Raw genomic sequence first — 22,702 nt, 5'->3', positions numbered from 1 at the left:
GACAAAATGCCATATAGCTATTTTATGTATAAAAGTATAACAAGAAGCATTACTTCTCATGAAGTCAGATGCCTTCTACTCATCGAAAACATAAGGTATCTAGGGATGATAATGAAAATGACAAAGGGAAAAAAAAGCAAGAACCAATTCTCTTTCCAACTCATGTAAGGACCCACCTGCTATTATGGGTTTTTAAAATTAATTTTTATTAGAGTATAAATGCTTTACAATGTTGTGTTAGTTTCTACTGTACAGCAAAGTGAATCAGCTATATGTATACATATATCCCCCTCTTTTTTGGATTTCCTTCCCATTTAGGTCACCACAGTGCATTAAGTAGAATTCCCCCTGCTATACAGTGTGTTCTCATTAGTTGTCTATTTTATACATAGTATCTGCTATTTTGTTTAGATACTCAGCACACCACCCCCAAAGGTTGCTTCCACATAACATACTCAAATAAACCATTCCAAGGTAGTTTTTCTTACTTGTAGAAAGAGCAACGTTTCACAGTTGCATTTTGTTTAGTAAACCTACATCAATTAATTTTAATCCAAGTGCATAAATCGATATAAAATGAATGATAAGGCACCCGAGAAGTAATACTAACACTCCAGATACATGAATTTATTTAACCCTCAAAACAATCCTATGAAATAGGTGCTGTTATTCTCCCACTTTAACAGAGGAGGAAACTGAGACACAAAGGGTTCTAAGGCACTTGGCCAAGATCACACAACTAAGAAGTGGCAGAGGAGGGATTTGAACTCAGTCTGGTTCCAAAGTCCAAGTACCTAACCATGAGGCTGTACTGCCTCTCCAGTGACAATATGTTCGTAAAATTAATCAAATGCCTACTGTGTACTAGGCACTGTGTTAATCCCTTTATATATATTAGCATATTAAATTCACCAGTTGGGTCATCTGGACGTAGGTAAGAGGGATAACAGAAGAATCACCAGGCCAACTGTTCTGTGTGTCTTTAGCCTAATACCTGCATTTGGGTGCGGTCGCTGAGTTACTTGAGACTGTGGGACGTTAGCAATAAATTATTATATTATCTCTCTTGCTTGCAGGGGTGGAATGGTCCAAACCAGTGAGCAGTATGAATTTGTGCATCACGCTCTGTGCCTGTATGAGAGCAGACTTGCAGCAGAAACTGTCCAGTGATTCTCTGAAGACTTACCAGACCATCGCTCTCTAGGGGTGATTAGTCAATTACCCATTGAGGCTTCCGGAAAGAGCTTCCTGCAGTGGAAGAAAAGAGAAGCTGTGAAGCCAAGCTGAGGCATGGATTGTGGAAGATGGCAACTTATTCAAGATTGCCAGCCTCTTGTGTATATGAATGCATTTGTAAGCATCCCCTAAATTACTTTGAAGGTCCTTTGCTGATGGAGGTATGATTGATTTCTCACACAGCTAAGGAGGATTTTGTTTTGTCTGTATTGACTATCTGCCACACAGAATATATGTATGAAATTTATGTCATCAGATGACAACTTGAAGAGCTGCTGAAGAAATTATTATTGTGTGTTTAGATGCTTTTATGTTTGCAAAAAATCTGTCTTGTGAATGGACTGTCAGCTGTTAAACTGTTCCTGTTTTAAGTGCTAATTCCTTTCTCAGTTACCAGAATCTTGCCGCTAAAGTTGTGATTGAAAATGGATTTTTAACAAATAAGTCCTTGTTTCTGAAAAAAAATCAGAAGCAGTAACTATTTTATATGGTTATGTGTCTTGAAAATATTACCTATTAAATGTGTATTTATCAGTACCTCGTACCAATCAATTACAGAGCACAATGATTGTCATTGGGTATATATGTATTTACTCTCTACTATTGGGCATAGAGGTGGTTTCTGCTCCAGAATTCTACCCACTGTATTTCTACATTGTGAGTCATTTTACTTTCAAAGGGAAAAACAAATTTGTAGCAACTATGATGTGTTAAGAATTTTAAATACTTGTCTCTCTTTTACTAAGACAGAATTTTTGAATATGCTGTCTACCTGAAATCTCTCTCCCAGCAAAAGGCAGATGCCTTTGGAAATCATGTAACCTGTCCTATTTCCAGAGGTTCTTTAAAAGGATGCTGCCATGGATATCTTTAAATCTCTGAAAGGATTTAATCCTCAAGAGACAAATAAAGCTTAAAATAAAAAAACCTACACTCAGCAAACACTAGATGTTCTGCTCAAATATGAATTTTTAATGCAGCTATGTTGACTTTGTTTCCTACTGCCAATAAACTACTCTTAATACTAAATGTTGAGTAAGGCATGTACTTTCTTTTTCCTATTTGAAGAGAGACCATTATCTTTTGGGGAAAGCCTGAAGTCGATAGTGGGATGGGTTTAATTTTAGTCTGCCTCTCCCCAGTGGAGATGACTATTTCAAACTATAGTATTGTCATCACTTGAGAGATAATGATCTAGAAGTGCCATCATTATGTGGTTTTCCTTGATAGGCTCCCAGCTATCATTATACAAACAGTACATGTTTATGTCTTTGTATCACTTGTCATAGACTCTCATAAATTACATGATTTCTGTTTGTTCAGCAGAATCACATCACCTGAAGAGATGTAATGTTGTAGGAACATTCAGTTACCTAAGATTACAATTCCTTTCTTCCCTCTTGAGCTTAGTAATCATGTGCCACAGGGATGGTAGAAGAAAACTTACAAGTTTTATTCTGCTCCTGAAGGCTGGAATTTTTTCTACATAAAAAAAGAGAGGCAATCATAATCCCTTCTTTCTAAGGAAACAGAAAAGGACAACTGGTGTAAAACTTCCCCCAAACAATTCAATAGGAGGAAGTGCTCGTCACTGACTTTTCCCCCCACCATGAAGGCACATTTCCTTCCTAGTCTTTGCTTCTCTTATCTGGGAGATTTTTTTTTTTTCCTCCAAGCGAAGCATGAACAGTCGTTAAGTGGAAAATGGAGGCTGAATTTTACGTGGCGATTCTTACCTGCTTCATCTTTGGGAACTCAGGTGAGTGGGTCTGCCTCAGTTTCCTGAGGCATTTCCCCAACAGCCAGCAGTGGAGTCTCTGTCCTTTACAAAGTGTCTGAAACAAGGCGGAAATGGAGCCGGGTCTCCATGGCAGTTTAGCCAAAGACGATGAGGAGGGGGGATAAAAGGAGCCTGCCATGCCCACACCATTGAGATTTCTCTCCAAAAGAAAATAAATGGCCTTCTCTTGTGTCTTCCAAATGCCTCAGGCAGCTGCTGAAATGGCATCTTTACCGCAGAGAGTAAAGCAACCCTGAGGCGGGAAGAATGTATCATTATGTAACAGTCTGTGGCATCTCCATGCTTTTTTCCCTGTCAGGCTATAGTTTTGTTTCCTTTGTGTTAAAGAAAGAAAATATAAGAAATATAATTAAAGGGGGTTGCGGAACTGTGGTGTGTTTTATTTGGAAGTTGTTATTTGGAATGTCTGAATATTTTCATGGGCGACCTGAGAAAATTAAGTAAAAGCACCTTGAAAATGGTTTTTGAGCCTGAATATCTCATTTTTTAATCCTGATGTTTAACAATTGGGTATTTAGTTTTCTTACATGGAGAATAGGTGATTTTTTAAAATCTGTTAGCATTTGAAGGAAGACTGTAGATACTGTCACAAAATAGAGAAATGCTTCTCCCTAGGATTATAAAAAATTTAATTTGTGATAATCAATACTTTCATCGGTTGCTATTAGCTAGATTGCTAAATGGGAAAAAATGGGAAATCTTGTTTTAGTTGTGGGTAAATATATCCAATTTTTAAAAATTGTATTCAAACTAGTCCATTTGTATACTAACACTTACTGCAATAGTAATTTAAGGTTTGGAAAAAGGGGTGCTTTTTTAGAGTGGGGGATGGAGGTGAGGTGGAAGGAGTGAAATGGTTAAAACAGGAACTGGGTTTTTTATAATTTTAACATATTTAATTATTTGGGCTAAAATATCGCACCATACTCTTTGGATGGTTTTGTTTCTTTTCCAAGCTTCCTTTCATTATTTCAATGGGGGTGTATTTTCTTCCCTAAGCCATGTGAAAGGAAAAGAAAGGGAGCTAAGTGTGACATTTTGACATTGTCTGCTTTGGGATTTTAAATCGCATGTGTTGAATCTGGGAATAGTCACTTGAAATGATAGCTATTGCAAAAGATAAGTAAACCTCGTATTTTGACCTGGCTGATTTGTGGGTGGGTTGTTTTGTTTTCTGGTGGGCCTTATGATTTGCTACATAGTACTTGATGAGCTTCTCATCTTCCAGAGGGGTTTCAGATTGTCCATGTCCAGAAACAACAGTGCCTTTTCAAAAATGAGAGAGTGGTCATGGACTTGTGCAATGGGACCAGCCAGAACCAGCAGTGGATGTGGACTGAGGATGGAAAGCTCCTTCATGTTAAATCTACTCTGTGCCTGGGCATCTCTGATACTTCTGGTGGCCCTTCCCGATCCGCCATCTTTGCCCCCTGCTCCCGGGCACCTCGATGGACTTGCTATGAGAAGGAAGGGTTCCTTGAGGTGGAAAATGCCTCTCTCTTTCTCAAGAAACAAGGCTTCAGGGTAGTGGTCAAGAAGGGCAGGAAGTACCTCCACAGCTGGATGAAAATAGAAGTCAATGCAGAGGGAAAACCAGTCAATGAAAGCCTCTGCTCTAAAAAAGGTGAGCTCTTCCTTTCAGAATCGATTCTGAAAGTTTTTCTGCTAAATGTCTTGTTTTTTCACATTCAAGGGACGTCCACATGCCCCAACAAAATTCCTATGGAAGATTCATAAGCTAATGGAAATGGATCACGTGGTACCCACACTTGGAAAACTTCATTATCTTCATTAAAATAAGCTCAACTTTTTCTGTCTATCTCTCATTCTTCCTTTTTTTCTTGCTTCTTTTGTTAATTCAAAAAATATTTCTCAAGCTTCTCTTTTGTTCCAGACATTAAGCGCTTTGGTTAAGTACTACTAAATGTGGGTATGTAGCTCTATGTACATATGTATATGCAATGACTAAAGCCAATGATCAGGAAATTAATATTTTTGCTGATTTAGACACTTCTATTCTCTGATTATGAGGAACTATTACAACATCGTAATGGTGCTTGCTAAGACTGGGAAGATAATAAATTATGCTTTTGCCAATCTCTTGTACTAAGGTTTAAGGGTAGATATTTTTTGGAGATAATATATTTTGAAATGGTAAGAACCAATGTGCAGCCACAGAGTTTTCTAATTTGTTGATCATTGATGGATATAACCTAGATGATGGACACATATAAAACCTTGTATACAAGTGCATAAATTTCTGGTACAACATACAGTTCAGTCCTAGACTGGGAATTTTTATTTGTGGATACGGCTTAATTTTCTATTTTATTGGATCATCTTATTGCTTATTTACTCCTCTATTAGAGGTTTGCTTTAGGAAGTCATGAAGGATAAAAGAATTATTACATATTAGGTATAAATCACTGGAGGAATTCTCTAGAAATGAAGCCGTTCATTAAGATTAAAATTTGTCAGGATTAAGGGAATTGTCCCAGATAATTAAGTGGCAGAGGTATGATTAGAACCCAAGTTTCTTGATTCCTCAACCAGTACATGTTCCATTTTATAGTACTTCCCAAATGCTTACACAGACTCTTGCCCAGTTGGCTACATCCAGAATCATCTGGTGGGGAGGAGGAGTAGAGGAAATCATTGCCATCATTTCCTCCTCTATGATCACCTCCAAGATTTGATTGCAAGAAATCTATATTTGGGCATGATACATGATATTTTTTTAAAAGTTCCCCAAATAATTTTGATTCACAACCTCATCTGGGGATCAACACCCACTGTACCTTTAAATCTTTTTCTTAGGTGTTGATTTTTGAGGCTTATATGAGTTTTCTCACCACACTGATCTTTGAACAGTTATCTGTCACTCATTCACTTCAAAAATTAGACGAACATCTAATTAGGTGCCAATTAAATGCCTGGGCTCTTCTACAATACAAGAAGAGACCCTGTTCTTATAAAATTTCTGATATGAGAGTAAGATTTAAAAATGTAAAAGTTAATTAGAAAATTCAACTTTATCAGAGGGTATACAGCATATAGCACCAATTCATACAATTCCTTTCCTGTAGTTTATCTAACTAGGCCTGTCCTAAACAACACAGAAACATTATAAATATTTCAGTTGTAAGATGTATGGTTATACACAAGAAGTGAGATTCCTCCCCAAATCCTAATCAAACCTTATTTAGAAGAATATTATTTCATTAGAACTTTTTAAAAGCACATATGGATTCAGTAGATATGGGTTATTTAAGACAGAAGATAATTCATGGAAAAACTATCTCCTTTGACCTTCATACAAAACATGCCCAGTGATGGACTTCACTTCAAAAGTAAAGTAGGGCTTCCCTGGTGGCGCAGTGGTTGGGAATCCGCCTGCCGATGCAGGGGACACGGGTTCGTGCCCCGGTCCGGGAAGATCCCACATGCCGCGGAGCGGCTGGGCCCGTGAGCCATGGCCGCTGAGCCTGCGCGTCCGGAGCCCGTGCTCCGCAATGGGAGAGGCCACAGTAGTGATAGGCCTGCATACGGCAAAAAAAAAAAAAGTAGATACAATATACCAGTTACAGTTAACCACTGAAGATCCCATATCAAAAAATGCCTGATAATGTGTGTTGGAAAAAAAATGGACTTCTAGAAAAAGCAGAGCTAAAATTTGTACGATTCTAGTTCAAAAAAATCTTATAGTTGAATATGCATAGGTACAATGTATACTTTTGTCTTAACATGGTTATAAGCTAACAGACACATTTTTCTTCTCGATTCACACAGAATGATATTGGTTGACACATAGCATGAACACTCACTGATTTTCTAGAGAATCCATTGTGAAAAATTAAATTGCATGCAGATGTTTGTGATGAATGATTCCAAATGTCCTTTCTTAAAGAGTTGATAACTAAATACTATACTCTTAAGAAGCACAAATATGCATGTTGTTTATCCATAGGATATGATTTTTTAAATTAGGTTCTTCAGTAAAAGCATACCTGTGAAGGTCAAAATCTGAACTATACATTTCATATTTGTTTCATAGAGGAAACATTCATGATGCCATTCAAGTATCTAAGTGATATTTCTCTATTACCTACTAGGTGCCAGAGCTTGTGCTAGTAACTGAAGTACTCTACACCAGTGATTCTCAACCCAAGCTTCACATCAGAATCCCAATGGGACCTTTGAAATAGTATTAATATCCAGGCTTCATCCTCTAGGCCAACTAACTCAGGCATTATAATTTTTAAATGCTTCCAAGGTGATTCTAATGTGCAGCCAAAGTTGAGAATCACTAAATATGTCTTGCTTCTTAGGATAATAGGGAAGGCAAATAAGTAAATAGTTAATTACAATAGAGTGTAAGTAGAAAAAAAAAAATACCCCCTCCTCCAATATATATTCTTGCCAGTGTGTCACATTAAGCAACTGTGGGGTTTTTTTTTTTCATTTAAAAGATAATTCTTAAATTGCATACTTTTTAAACAATCCTTTGAGAGCCCACTGGATTTTGTCATAATTTAGCTGTGCTTCATTCTCAGTAAGACACCTTTTTTCTTCTTCTACCTCTCCTTTACTCTAGTCTCTCTATACAGGGAGGGTGAATTGAATAGGCTTCCAAAGTGGGTTAAAATTCAATTCAAAAGTTAATGTGAAAGTTTTTGAGAGAAGGACCTATACTAGGGTCAGATTTCCTCAAATAATCAGCGCTACTGCAATGATTCTTTATTAGGAGAAGAATGTAAAATTGACCTGTCTTTTAAAATTTTCATATAATTTATATTTCTTTAAAACCCCTTGGGCCTTCCCTGGTGGTCCAGTGGTTGAGACTTCGCCTTCCAATGCAGGGGGTGCAGGTTCGATCCCTGGTTGGGGAGCTAAGATCCCACATGCCTCGCAGCCAAAAAACCAAATCATAAAACAGAAGCAATATTGTAACAAATTCAATAAAGACTTTAAAAATAAATAAATAAAACCCCTTAAAACAAACTTTCAATAGACAAATAGAATTTAATGGGACCTAATTAATGGGAATATAATTAAAAAGAATATATAGATTGTGTAGAACCAGGATAATGTGATTTGAGGCTTTTTGCCATTCCCTCTGAATTTCAAGTTTACCCTTAAAGAATATACTACACAACTTCATTCTGGACAAAAAAAAAAAAAGTATACCTGGTAGACAGACTCTTTTTTAAAAAATCAAACTTTTAATATGAATTTTTTAAAAATTAGAGCCTTATAGCTATTATTCTGTATAGCAAGAGTAATAATAAAAAGCATTGCCTCCAAAATGCCAACATACCTGGCTAAAAATTACAAAATTTCATTCTCCCCGTATATTCTTTTGTCAATCAGTTGACAGATATCCAGTTATCTGGAAACCATCTTACTTTTAGCAACGTGTCAGTAAAACAAGTGATTGACAGATTCTAATTTTTCCTCCCTATATTTTGGTGTTATATTGTATAGCTACATCCTTGGAGTCACTGTATTAAGAGTAAGACTTTTAGAAATATTTTGTATATAATTTCTCAGTCTCTATAAATTCACACAAGGCAGTTGTCAATAATGCAATAAGGAAAAACCAAATTGTGTTTTGTTCAACAGTATAGCAATTTTATATAATCACACATTTGACTTTTTAAAGGATTATTATTACTTTAGGAGTAAAAATGCATTCTGAGGCCCAAATCTCTAATTTACAAGCTCTTAAAACATAGTACTCCTAAGTAAAGGGCTTCCTGCATAGCTAAAACCTTATAAGCTAAAGCGAAAATTATATTGGTCTACAGTTTGGGGGGTACTTGTACATTTCTAGGAAAGTTGACTAGAAATTCAATTGAAAAAATCATTTTTCCATGACCAAGTCTTTGGTATATAGAGGAGATACAGAAGGAAAAGAGTTAGAAAAACTAAATTACTGTGCTGTAAACCTGTTAACAGGGATCGTAACTTAGAAATCTCATCTCCTTTAAAGGTAATCTTGGTTCCCTTGGTCAATAAATGCTGTCTAAATTAGTAAATGTTTCAACTTCTAAAAGGTGCTGAATATCAGAATTACTGGGAACAATAAAGGAAAGCTAAGGACTACTTTATGCCACTATTGAAGTCATGACTATTGCTTTTCTCCCCAAGTTAAGAAGAATTTTTAAATCAAAAGTTACAGTTGCATCTATTCCAACAGGAAATAGTCTTGACACCACAAGCAGACAACAAAGGTTACAGTGGCCAAATCATTGAAGTTTTATGGACCTACATGATCTGGAAAATAACTCATTCATTGACACCCTCTTTTATATGGGTAACAGAGAAATCTACTCAAAGGATATTACTGATCTGCAAGCATATCTAAGCAAATAATCCTTAGGAGAGGGAAATAAAAGCATTCTAAACTTGAAAAGAGTTTCCACAGCACCAGTACAAATCTATTGGCAGGTAGACTATGCTCATGTAGTTCTAGGTCTCCTGGATGAAGAGTACAAAATTCCATCTATCCTTTGGATACCTATTCCAAGGAATGCCAAGTCTCCCTACAAGTATAAACACCTGGATGATTGTCTAAAATTGTTACTTTCACTAAGATGTTTCATATTGTATGAAGAGAAACATTGTATATGTCAGCCAACCAGTCAACATTTATTCAGTATCTACTACAGATTCATTCATTCAGCTCTCATATTTATCTGAGGACAGGCAAATTTTTGCAGACATATTTTCAATATCCCTGATATAGCTGAGTTAGTAAAATCCCTAAAAGAGATTTCACTGCTGAAGTAAATCATATTGTTGGCTGGCTTGATATACCTGTTGGTTAAAGTAATTGTTTAATTGTATTCATACAGGTGAGGGAATAAACTGCATAAGCATTGTAATAGGTAAACAATCATGTATGCTCTTGGGAGACAGGGTTTTAGTAACTTATTTCCATTAGGGATTGGTAGGAGTGCTGGTAAATACAGAGAGCTTGATGGGAAATGAACAAAGCAAAACCGAAAGTGTCTTTTGTATACACAGACTCTACTTTGACCAAATTGGCTGTCACAGCCATTTTAGAGTTTTTTTCCTAGCATCATTATAACAACATGGGCCTTGCAATTAACCATTTATTTACATGATCATTGAAAATCATCTGGTCATGATTATTAATATATGCTTTATACGATCATTAAAAAATAACTAACACAGCATCCAGAGTCCCCCAACGATTTTCAACCTGTGACACATCAATGAACTTATCAGGGCACACCCAGGGCCACAAATGACTTTCATATGTGCTCTTATATCTTTGTGGGTCCCTTTCTCCACTGGGAAAAGTAAAATAAAATAAGTTCATAGATTTTCATGTGTCCTAACATCGTCATTCTTTTTATGATGTATGAAAAAGTTTTAACATTTTCTTTGACCCTGAAAGTTCTTTTTGAAAAATTATTTTCAAAGAAATTAAATCATTTCATGGGCCCTAAAATCATGGGCCCTAGGCAATGTTTCAATGTGCTTAATGGATGAGCCAGCCCTGGACACACCAAGTCATTCACCCACTTTCCATCTGCCCTTGCCCTGACCCTGTTTAAGTAGCCTCTGGCTCAGCATGTCTCTCCCACAGCCTGGTAGCCATGAACTTATAAGCCATTCTTCCCCCTCCATCCTTTTACCCCACCATCTCATCCTTTTCCAATGTGTGTGTTTGTACCTTCCCAAAAGAAAACATGGGACATTAGGATAAACCAGGCACATTTTCATAAGGCAACCCATAGTACAGTAGTTAAGTAGTAATTGGCTTTTGAAAAGTATTTCTTTGATTGGCTAAGCTTTCATTTATTTTTTTAACCTAATTTTTTTACTATGCTATGCTTTGATATTTTACTATGCTATGTCCTGGTATCAATTTCCATTTATTAATTTTACTTTTTTCTAATCTTGCATCTTTTTTAAGGTCTGTAAAAAAAAAAATTTAACCTCTGATTATGCCTTCTCATTTGTTGTGTCTCCCACTGTTTGTAAATTCTCCATCTTTGGTACTCTTTTCAACAACTTTTCACTTCCTTACTCACTTTTTCAAATTTTAGGCATGTGCATTTTTTAATGTATCCTTTATTTCATTGACTACATTTTCTGAAATGTTAATTATTCAGTCTACCATTTCTAATAATTATTTAAACTATTATAATTCCCAGACCTTTCACTTTATCTTTATTCTATCCCAATCTTATTTAAAATATTTTATATATTAAATTTAAATATTTATGTATAGATATATATACACAAATCATCATTTTTCTAAGGTATCTTCTGTTTCATTTGTTAACTCTTTTCCAGATTATTTTCCCACTTTTAAAGAGCACATTACATTTGGTGTCTTCCTACAGAATGGAAAGTATCAATATAGTTAAAATGTTCTATCTCCAAAATGAGCTTTATTCAAGTTATTTCTTTCAATATGCTCGAAAGTTTTTTCTATCATTTAAAAGAGGGAAACTAACAAATTGTGTGTTGTCTTTATTATCATTATACAAAAATTCCATTTCTATTATTGATTTTTTCTGAGGCAATCATAGATGAATTAATAAACTAAAATACATATTGCTTTTTTAAGAAATGTATTTGAAATATGGGTTTGATATGATGCAGTCATTGCAAATCATCTTATAGGTGAGCTATCAGTGCTAAACTTTATTTTTTACACATTAAGTGCTAAAACTTCTGAGATTGGACCCAGGACCGTCTGCCTTACTTTGAATTGTGTTCTAAGAGGAATTGTGTATAATGTGGAAACAATGTAGTGGCAGTGGTACAATAAAGCTTTTTAAAAATAGCTTCAACATATTGTTCCATTGTGTAAGAACTTTTCCTTGCATTTGTCAAAATATATCTTGTTCTTTCATGAACTGTAAAATGTATATACCTTTTCAAAGAACATTAGAAGAATTATAGAACCCAAAACATCCAAAGATCTACTATTTTTAGTATAATTTCATAGCACCCATTTCAACAAAGAGTTCAGGCAATGGAAAGATGAACTTATTTTCATCACCTTATATGTTTCTATGATGGATTTTCTTTCCTCCCATCTACTTTATAATCCTTCAATGTCCACATAAGAAATGATTAGAATTCAGCTTTGCCTCATATTGTATATATGGATAAAACTATATACTTGGATGTATATTACATCTGAGAAACTTATTAGAAATGCAGGGTGCTGGTTCCCACACCAGATCTACTAAATCACAATTTCGGGGGTGGAGGGTGGTAGGGCGGTTAGGCTTCAGTTGTCTAACAAGCCCCAAAGGTGATGTGATGCCTAGCAAAGTTTGCAGATCACTGCTTTGAAATTCACGAAATTTGGAAATCAAATGTTAAGACTAAGGGTTCCTTCCTGATTCTTAAATAGCACAAGTTAAAAACATAAGCACAAAGTGAAGGGGTACCAGACCTGAATATTCTGTAGGTTCTTTTTTTGGAAAAAAGGTGGTGGCCTAAAATGGAAAATGGACTTGTTTAGTTTGGAGGGCTTTAAAATTACATTTAGCAGGTTAATTAAAGACAATTACAGAAGAGTAAAAATTTTTTCCATAAGATATTCTACATAAAGCTACATGCAATGACGATAAGCTATGTTATTTGCAGAAGAAATTTCAAGAGTGTTTTGATCATTTACCTAATTTGGGGGAAGTCTTGTTTCATCCATTGAATTAATTCTGTAAGCTGACTAAAAAAAAAAATAGTTCTCAGGATGAGAACTACATGCTAGGTATTTGGAAGCTTGTCTCTGTCCTCACCTCATCATTAAATCTTTTTTTTTTTTTTTTGAGGGTCTGAGAGCTAAAATTGTCACAGCTAAAATTGAAATCCCCTGTCAATTCAGGGAATTGGCAATGGCCAAAGCTCAAAATGACCAAAATACTAATCTCCACATACAGAAATTTTTACATCCCAACAATAGATAAATATCTATGTAAAAGGACATTCTAACACCTAACTCAATTAAGACTGCAGAATTAAGACTGCTTCTTGGAGTTTGTTGTAAAGGCATATTGCTAATAGTACAGTTGGGTTTGTCCTGTAAAAGACACCCCAGGGATAAATGAATCTGGTCTGCCAGGCACAATGGAAGTGATAGTGGCACAGGATTCAAGAAGATAAAAACAAACAGAAGCTAGGGAGAATGTCTAAACATTTATCAAAGCCTAGGTCTGGTAGATGTACAGGTAGGGTTGCCAGATAAAATATACAACATTCAGTTACATTTGAATTTCAGATAAATGACAATATTTTTCTAGAAACATATTCCTAATATACAATATAATATAATGTAATGTATATTGGGAATATATTAAATATACTGAATTATTATTATTATTCATGTGAAATTCTAATTTAACTGGGCATCACATATTTTTACTTGCTAAAACTTGGCTACACTGTATACAGGGTACTCTACACAACCCTCCACATCTCAAGGAAAAGATGCTTAATGGTAATGATTATTTTATTTACATTTAAGAAAACAGCTGATATTTACATTGTGCTAAATGTTAAAAAATACCCTTTCCATTTTGAGCCTCTTTGTATGCTTATAGCACAGTTATAGCCCTGATAGCACAGTTTCCACAACTCTCCCTGCACCCTGTAAAATTGATAGATGGATAAAATTGATAGATGGGTGAAATGGACAGGGCAAATGAGTATGGTCATACTCAAAGTATCTTCTATTTTTCATATAACTGAAGCTTATCTACATGCCCATTGTTCAAGTGGTCTTTTTCTAAGAAAAATTGCTTTTATGTGAAGAATCCCTAAAACATGAGGGTAATTTTAGCAACTGTCCTTTCTTTACCTCAGCTGGCCTGGGAGCAGAAGTCTCGGTAAGAAGCACTAGAAACACAACTCCTCCCCAGATCCCCACTACTTTTAATGCACTTCCACGTAGCCTGGGACACCTTATTAGTAATACCACAGAGACCTTCACCAGAAGTATTACCGAAAACTACAGCCAAAACAGCAGCCAGAGGCAGTACCCCAATCTACAGATGGCTGGAACTACATCTTGGGTTCCCTGGACTACTCAACCCTTCTCCAGCACCACTGAAGAGGTAAGGGGAGAGGGAAGGGGATAGAGTGTGGTTTGGTAAGGTCTCAGAAAGCCCATTGGTTGAAAAGATTTGCTTTGCTGGAAATACTGCTACTCAAGTGGCAGATCAGGCACTCTGTGTCCTGGGTGCTAATTGTACATGAATGCATTTTGTGTAATGAGAAAATCTTTGGGATAGAATTAAAATTGCTACACCTTTATAAGCTGAAGATAATTGTAACTGCACTCCTGTAGGTTGGCCACGTTTCTGAACTGACGTCAGGGTTCATAGGCTTACAATAACCTAAAACCAGGAAATAGAAATTGAAATCAGTCCCTTGCAGGTCCCCCTGGATATATTTCACAATCGTTTATGCTTATAAGGGAGGGGAGAGAGTCACAAAGCAATGGAAGATTCAGCAATCACTATAATGGATTTGTGAACATGGAGGAGGATAAGCTGAGTCTCATAGCAATTTCACATCAGCATGCACAAGAGGACAGATTAATGGCTGAGAAGCAGCAATGACACAGCTATAGAGTCTGTTCACATAGTGTTTCCATTTCAGGTGTTCATCTCTTCGGATTTGCTTTCCACTCAGGGTGTTTTTTTTTTAGGCTATCATTTTGGACAGTAACGGTGTAATTAAAACAAATTTTAAAAGCTAAGGTTTCATTTGGCAATATTTAGCTATTTCCTAATAAGCAACCCAAATAATTTAGAGAGTAAAAACCCAACGAACACTATGCGTATGACTTATGCATTTTAGTGCTCTGGTTTCTTTTGCATTGTGCAGAAATGAATATTGCACATGACTCCCGACTAGTGAACACATACCTCAGTATTGATCACAAAACAAATAGAGCCAATACCATATATCTTCCCCTCAACCTAGTTCTTGCCTTGCCTCTGCATAGAAGTTCAGAAGGCCTCATGACTTTTCTGGACACTCTTTATACCACTTTAAAATTCAACACTCACTCTCAACCCATTAGGAAAAATATCCATGTCAGGAAATAACCCAAACTCTGAATTCAATTGAAATGTTAGCTTCTCCTCTCCCATCACCCCACCAAGTTTGGTCCTGAAATAAGGGAAAGGGAGTATGTTCAAATTCTCTCACTTCTCACTCAGCTCTTTACCCACCTCTCCTAGCTTGATCATCATGGTTTCAGATCTGTCTGGGCTTGGAAAGTGGGAAGGGAAGACAAGAAAAAGGAGCAGGAGAGCTTTTACTTAAGGAAGCCATCATGAACGGCACTGTGCTCTCCCTAAATCTCCAAGTCCTGAGCCCTTTCAACCACTGATATCAGTGAGAGATTCACCACTTGCTTTTGAAATTGAACACTTCTTGGTGGAGCCCTTGTTCATTTTGCCTCAGCTAAAACTGCATTCTAACATCAGTTTATAAAAGTATTTTTATAGCTGAGCTTAAATATCTATATCTATTTTTTCTGTACTGATGTACGTGTGTATATATATATATATGTACTGATACATACCAGTACACATGTAGTGATATCAGTATATGTGTACTAATTTTTATCAGTATACATACAGATATACACAGAGACAGAGACAGATACTAGTACAAAACAAAAACTGTGTCAAATAAGAAACACGCTGAATAAAAACTACAATAGAAACATATCTGCCTGAACACTAAAGCATTGTCTTTTAGCAAAAAGAATATTTCCCCATCTTTGCCCAAGTCGGACCATTGTGAAACAAAGACACAGAAAGCTCCCAGACATGGCCAGGCTCACTGGAATGAGTCAAGGACAGCCAGCTCTAGAGCTCTGTTGCAGGCACACCAGTCCCGGGGGCCGACCCAGCACCGTGTTACACAGCGCACGTGCTCCAGCCCCAGAGCTGGGTTTGCAGCCTTGGGCTGTGGCAACTACTCGGTAGGGTTTTTTGGTTTTTTATTTTTAGTATTTTTCTAAAGTGAGGTTCACTCTAAAGTTTATATGAGCTCCCAGATGGAGCACCAGAATCGCTGTGTAGCCAAAGATCTCACGTTCCATTTTTTTTCCTTGAAGCTCAGGCAAAACCTTAACTATGTCCTCGGAAGCTGAATGTATAAAAGCTCTGCTCTTTCCAAAGGCAGTTTCTAAAACCGCAGTTTTCCGTGACTCTCATGCCTTAGGTGAGGCAACCCTGCTAGATCATCATTTATTTGATTTAGTGCAAGCATTTACTTTATAACAATCTGTTATAAACAGCTGTAGTTAAATACTTTGAAAAGTAAAACATGGGTCACTTGGGAGGTAAAATCCCTGTCCTTTAAAAGTAATTTTGAAAGGTACTCTACCTCAACACCTAGAAGAGTATTAGGGAGGAATAAAATTGTTCAACTTAATCGCTTGGAATTGTGTAAAGAAAATCTTTGTGCATCAGTTATTTTCTTTATCTGCTAGCTCCTGGTTTGGGAGGATTTTGGATTGACTTACTGTAGTTGGGCCATGAGTTGGAGTGGTCTGTTATCGGTGATGATAGGAAAAATCTGAATGTGAGCTTTTGGAGGGTCGGGACTGTACTTATTCAACTTTGTAGCTCCAGCACCTGAACATAATGCTTAATGCTTACCAAAGGTGTGTAGAAAGGAAAGGGAAAGAAAGGTGTAGAGTGGAATGGAGCAAAATGGAGTGGAACTGGAGAGTGAAATGGAATGGAATGGAGTGGAGTGAAATTAAGTAGAGGGGAGTGAAATGGAATGGGGAGAATGGGACGGAGTGCCAGGGTATTGAGTTGATTGAAGTGATATAGAAGTGGGTGGAATTGTTGACCACTTGGGTAGCAAATGACACAGCTACTGCCAATGTCCATCTACTGCCAAGGTGTGATGGTCATGCTGAGTAACCATGTTTTTTTTTTGTTTTTTTTTTTTTTTTATGTAAATGTCATTTATTTATTGACAACTTTAATCCAGAAACATCGGTATATCAGAATCTTATATCAGACTCATTTCAAAAAGTTTACTTTTAGATCAAATTTGACAGCTTATGAAGATCCAGGTGTCTTGATAATGCTTGTTTACAGAACCCAGTGCTTCAAGCTGATGTGTTTGCATTTATCCTTCTACTTCTACCTAACTACTTCCTCAGTGTTGATAGAATATAATTAATACATCATTATTTTGAGGGCTGACATGGAATATTTGCTGTGTCAGGTACATACTCAGATATTCATCCTACTGAAATTTTAGGTTCTGATTCATTCCTGAAATTCAACTTTCTTAATTAAATAACCATGTTTTTTATATTGCCTAAGTATACGAAGTTTGTGTGTATCTAGTATTTAATATGTTTCTGTTATCTAATACTCTCTCTCTCTCTCTCTCTCTCTCTCTCTCTCTCTCTCTCTATATATATATATATATATATATATATATATATATATATATATATAGTTTCATTCAGGGGCTAATTATCCAGTTCCTTTTTCTCTTTTCTAATTTCCCCCATTTCATCTCTTAATCACCCTTCAACTACCCCCCACCACCAAAAAGAAAAAACAAAAGTGTAAAAGAAAAAGGAGAAGGAAGAAATGATGACTGTCTAGTGACTTTGGAAAATGTTCATGCCTTCAACAAATATTTCCTGAGAACTTAACTAGTGTCAGAACAGAGTGGTTAAGAACTCAGGCTTTGAGGTCAAAGGTCTGACTGCCTCTTACTAGCTGGTGACCGAGTCTCAGTTTCCTCATCTATAAAATGAACCCCCACCTCTTAGGGCTGTAGTGTGGACCAGGAGAGACAATGCCTGTAAAATGCTTACCGCAGTACCTGATCCTTAGTAAGCACTTAAGAAGGAATAGCTGTTATTGCTATTTTTCACTGGGACACAAATATGAATGACAAGTTGTTGCCCTGTAGGACCTCACCATCTGCTGAGGTGTTGAGGGAGATGGAGATTACACGGGCTTGTGTGGAATACAAAAGAGAGGTTCCTGACTAGTGTGGAGGTTTTAGTAGGTGTGCAGCAGGTTAATGTCTTCTGGAGGAGGGAATATCTGAACTGAGCTTCACAGAGTGTAGGAGTTAAACCATTAAGAGGTTGGGGAGTGGGGACGGAGGGATGTGGAAGAGCTGAGATGGGACAGGATGGAAAGTTAGAAGTGATTTCAACTTTCACCTAAAATTAGTATTTTTTAAGAAACTTGGGAATTTTATCACTTCAATCCAATCACACATTCCATACTTGTTTATTGAGCACCTACTATCTGCCAGGCATCGTGGGGGATGTGAAAAATAAATAATAAAGATGGTGTTACAGAAGCACATAGAGAGCACAATGTCATCAAAATCATTGAGTATAGGATCAGCAATCTGTTAAGACTGAATAAAAGACTTAGACAGTAGAAGAGCCCTATAATAATTCTCACACATACAGATATTGAACATATATAGATGAACATTTCAAACACATGTTTTCAAATGCAGTCTTCATCCAGAAACAGACACTAGTTCCTACTTGTTATTTTAATCACTGACACTATTAGATTATCTGTCATTCCTTTTGTCCCCATACATATGTAGCCACTACTCAGAATTTAGCACACTTGACCTGAAAGAGAAATCGAGAGAAGAAAGAATAAGAACTGAAATACTAAGACCTTTTGCTTGGAAAGGCAATGTCATTACTACTAACTCACATTTATGAAGTGACCACAGTGGTCTTGATCCACAAGCAAAGGATGAGTTAGGACTGGAACATAGGATTGGGAATGGAGGGTGGAATATCACAAAACACTTTCAATGAGAAAGTGGAATGTATTTGTGTCTTCCCTTCCATCAAGAGTTCTTCTGAGTTATGAGGAAGGAAACATGAAGAGATGCTATACACCATTTGCAAAGAAGAGAATCTAGGGGATAAAAATAATAGCTAAAATTTGTGTGCCAGCAACTATGCTAAGCACCTTCATATACTCTGGGAGGTGGGTACTTGTATGTATTTTCCATCACTGTAACAAACTACCCCAAAACTTAGTAGTTTAAAACAATGACAGCTTATTTTTCTCACGGTTCTGTTGGTTGGGGCAGGGAGCAAGGGCGTTCCTCCGCTGGTTTCACCTGGGCTCGCTCTTGCAGTTGCATTCAGCGTCGAGCTAGAAGTTTCACAGTAGCCTCTCTTGCATGGCTAGCAGTTGATGGTGGCTGCAGGCTTGGTTCTCCACCTGGCCTCTCATCCTCCACTCGACTATACCGGCTTCTTTACGTGATGGTTTCAGAAAGCTTTGCAAGAGAGGAAACATGGAAGCTACAAGCCTATTGAGACCTAGGCTCTGTAACCACACATTACTTCTGCCACATTCTACCAGTCAACGGAATCACGAGCCAGGCCAGACTCATAAGGTGGAGAAACAGACCCCGCTTCTTGATGGGAAGAGCTGCAAAGTCACATTGAAAAGGGGTATACGTATTGGGTGGGAGGAATCTGTGGTCATTAAACAATCTACCATAGGATTTATTAATTTATTATTATTATTATTTTGTAGATGCCCAGTTTAAACTTAAAGAGGCAAGGACTCACCCAAGGTCAAATGATTAAAGAATAGCAGAGCAAGGAGGAGAGTACACATACACACACACACACACACACACACACACACACACACACACACACACAAACATGCCCTGCACATCTAGTCACCTTATTCTCTTGCACAGAGCTCTTATTAATGAAGGTAAATGCCAAAAGGACATGATTTGGAATCCAGCATCACTCATTAATGCTACTGCAAAGTTGTCCTAAGTTGACTCTCTTTGGAGCAGCATTTTCCCTACCTTTTTCCTTTTCCTTCTCTTTCCTCACATCGTCTTATGCCAGTTTGGAAGGTTGTGAACCTGAGCCAGTACGTGGCTTCAAAACTCTCCTTCTCTCATCCTGGACATGAATTAAATGAATCAACATGTATCATGTGCCTACAGTACTGCCTGGAAAAATAGTGTTTAATTAACATTAGCTACTACTGTTATTATTATTACCATCACAGTATTATGTGGCAGTGCGTGTCTTTACAAGGACAAAGTTGGTGGAACAAGAAGCTTGTCTACAGTACGAGTCAGGAAATATCTAGCTCAGTGGTTCTCAAAGTATGGACCCAGATTCAAACTTGTTAGAAATGCAACCACTTGGGCCCTGCCCTAGACCAACTGAATTAGAAACTCTGGCTGTAAGGCCCAGCAATCAGTGTTTTAACAAGCCCTCCAAGTCACACAGAGGTGTACTTTTAAATTCCAGAACCACTGATCGAGATAAATCTTCTCCTTCACCCACAATATCTGTCCCATGGACTTCTAAATGCCTTCGTTTCTCACCACTGACGGCACTTTTGCGCATGTGTCATGAGGGGGTAAGAGGGGGTGGTGCCATAAAAGCTGAATAATCAAGTAGCAGAAATTAATGTATCTGATTCCAGCCTCCTGCTGTGACTTTGCAGAGTGTAAAACGTTGAAGGAATGGGGCCCAGGGTGAGTGAGTGGAGCTTGGGGAGATAGAGAATTGCTACTAGACTCTAGGCTTTTTGTGTTCTAGAAAAAGGGGGTTCCAGGCACATGGTTCCACCGGGAATGCATGAGACTCTGTATTGGAACATCAGCTGGATTTCAGCACCTGTGCACGCCCTCAGCCAGGCATCCCTTGTGTACCACAGCCACAGAGATATACTGTGTTCTTGTGCATAAGCCCAGTTGTAGATCAGGCTAGATGTAGGTGTGAGAAGTGTGCCCTGCATGTATTAGCCATTCTCTATGGGCAAGGAGAGACAGGCAGGGCTGGAGGCAGCAGGAAGTCAATCTTTTGGGGACCTGAGCATGGGATACAAGAGGAAGTGTTAAATGTGCAGAAGTGTCCTCCAAAAGGAGGGAAACCAGGCCTTGGAATTTTATTTAGCATCAAAATCTGAGCAGCCTCCATTTATCATTTGAGCAGTGGCCTCTCGAGAGAGGTCCAGTCTGGATCCCCTCTCAGCCATGTGACCTCGGGGGAGGAGGTTTGATAAAGTGGTAAAGAGCTAGGGCTCTCATGTCAGAGAAAGCTGGTTTAAATCCAAGTGGTGTCATCTACTAGTTACTCAAGTCATACTTGTTTCCTCTCTAAAATTAGGATAATTAAGGTACTCTATCTGCCTCATAAAACAGTTGTGAGGATTATAATCTGATTAAGAAAAGTGCTTAGTGCCTTGGCTATACATGATAAGTACTCAATAATGTTCGCAAGCAATACTAACTTCCTGTTGTTGTTTCATCACCCCTACCCTGCCTGCATCACAGGGTTGTTCTAAGAACCAGATGGACCAGCGTTATTATGTGAAAATGCTTTCAAAGGAATCAAGCCTTGAACATGCATTAAAAATGTTACTGGCTGGTTCTGATTCTACTCAACATCCCTCAATCCGGCTTGAAGGCACACCCCTTTCTTCCCTTCCCCACCCTACCCTGGCCTGGGCCCGGGAGACGGACCACATTTCCTCAGTTCATGAATAGCCATTGTGGTGCTGGTCTGAGTTTAACGGCTCTGTGCTTCCTTCCAGTTGGCCCTCAGAGACATCACAAACCAACGTGAGTCTCCAAATAAGTGCAGTGGCAAATGCAAAACACCTCCACCTCCTCCCACCCCCCTCAAGTCTGGGGCCAACCCCTTTATCGTGCTACTTAAACACAGGGGAGTCTCTCCACTGCCACCACCGCTCTGTGGCCAGAACTGAAGATGGGACAATATTCTCCTTCACTAAGACAAACACCTAGAAGGAGAAGTACAAAGATGTAGCAAAACAAAGCACCCCACACCATCTCCTAATGATTCCTCATGACCAAGGGAAGATTCTTAGATTGTCTAGAGTGAATGGGATAAAAGATAAACAGACTTTTCTGAGGCTGCCCCTAGTGCAGGAAGTCCATTCTAGCGGGTACGATATTGCAGGAGGGATGTGTTCCTGAAGACCCTAATTTATGATTAGCATCATTCAAGTCTAATTCTGACAAAGGGCTGCAGTTCTCTCAGACGGCCCACTGATATAGATTACTATGTGCCAACAGCATAATATGGTTTACAATTCACTTGACCCTCTCTGGCTTTAAAATCTCAAGGATTTTTCTTTTCTTTCATTCTCTTTTAGGTATAGGGGATTTGCCTGACTCTCCATTTTGCACACCAAAAGACTGGGTTCATATTTTGTCACAATATAAATCACATGCACGTAAAATGCAAGCATAAAACAGAATATGTGCATTGAAATGGGCTCTTTAACCTCCCAGTATTTCTCTGACACATGGGTTTCCCTCAGCAGATGAGGTCAAGTCCAGATGAGGGTTGATGCAGAGAGGAGAGAACATAGCAAAGGAGGGGAAATGAGATCGAAGGAGAAACCAGGATGTACAAATTGAGATAGGAAGTCTGTGGCTCTCAGCTCTGGTCTTAGATACATCAGAATCACCTGGGAAGCTTTTTGAAGATGCAGGTTCCAAAACTCTCCCTCAGACCTACAGAACCAGAATTTACTGACATAGGACATCAGCACCAGAGTGTAAAAATCTCCCCATTGATTCTCATGTGCAATTATGTTTACGATCCAT

At 37.8% G+C, this 22,702-nt stretch overlaps 2 protein-coding genes across 3 annotated transcripts in view; both read left to right on the top strand.

The window, feature by feature from the left end:
- The window catches only part of PTPRR (protein tyrosine phosphatase receptor type R), a 266,542-nt gene extending 263,547 nt beyond the window's left edge, over nt 1-2,995 (top strand). For both annotated transcript variants that reach the window (XM_059080979.2, XM_067009754.1), the window contains one exon: nt 1,077-2,995. In XM_059080979.2, the coding sequence (XP_058936962.1) occupies nt 1,077-1,170 (94 nt within the window). In that variant the 3' untranslated portion in view covers nt 1,171-2,995. The remainder of the gene's footprint in view (nt 1-1,076) is intronic.
- The window catches only part of PTPRB (protein tyrosine phosphatase receptor type B), a 117,842-nt gene continuing 98,052 nt past the window's right edge, over nt 2,913-22,702 (top strand). Inside the window, exons 1-3 of the mRNA XM_059080210.2 lie at nt 2,913-2,995; nt 4,266-4,661; nt 13,895-14,145. Coding sequence (XP_058936193.1) covers nt 2,941-2,995; nt 4,266-4,661; nt 13,895-14,145 — 702 coding nt within the window. The 5' untranslated portion in view covers nt 2,913-2,940. The remainder of the gene's footprint in view (nt 2,996-4,265; nt 4,662-13,894; nt 14,146-22,702) is intronic.

The sequence above is a fragment of the Kogia breviceps genome, chromosome 12 (genome assembly GCF_026419965.1).
Source record: "Kogia breviceps isolate mKogBre1 chromosome 12, mKogBre1 haplotype 1, whole genome shotgun sequence".
NCBI lineage: Eukaryota > Metazoa > Chordata > Mammalia > Artiodactyla > Physeteridae > Kogia > Kogia breviceps.
This window is presented reverse-complemented; position numbering and strand designations above follow the sequence as displayed.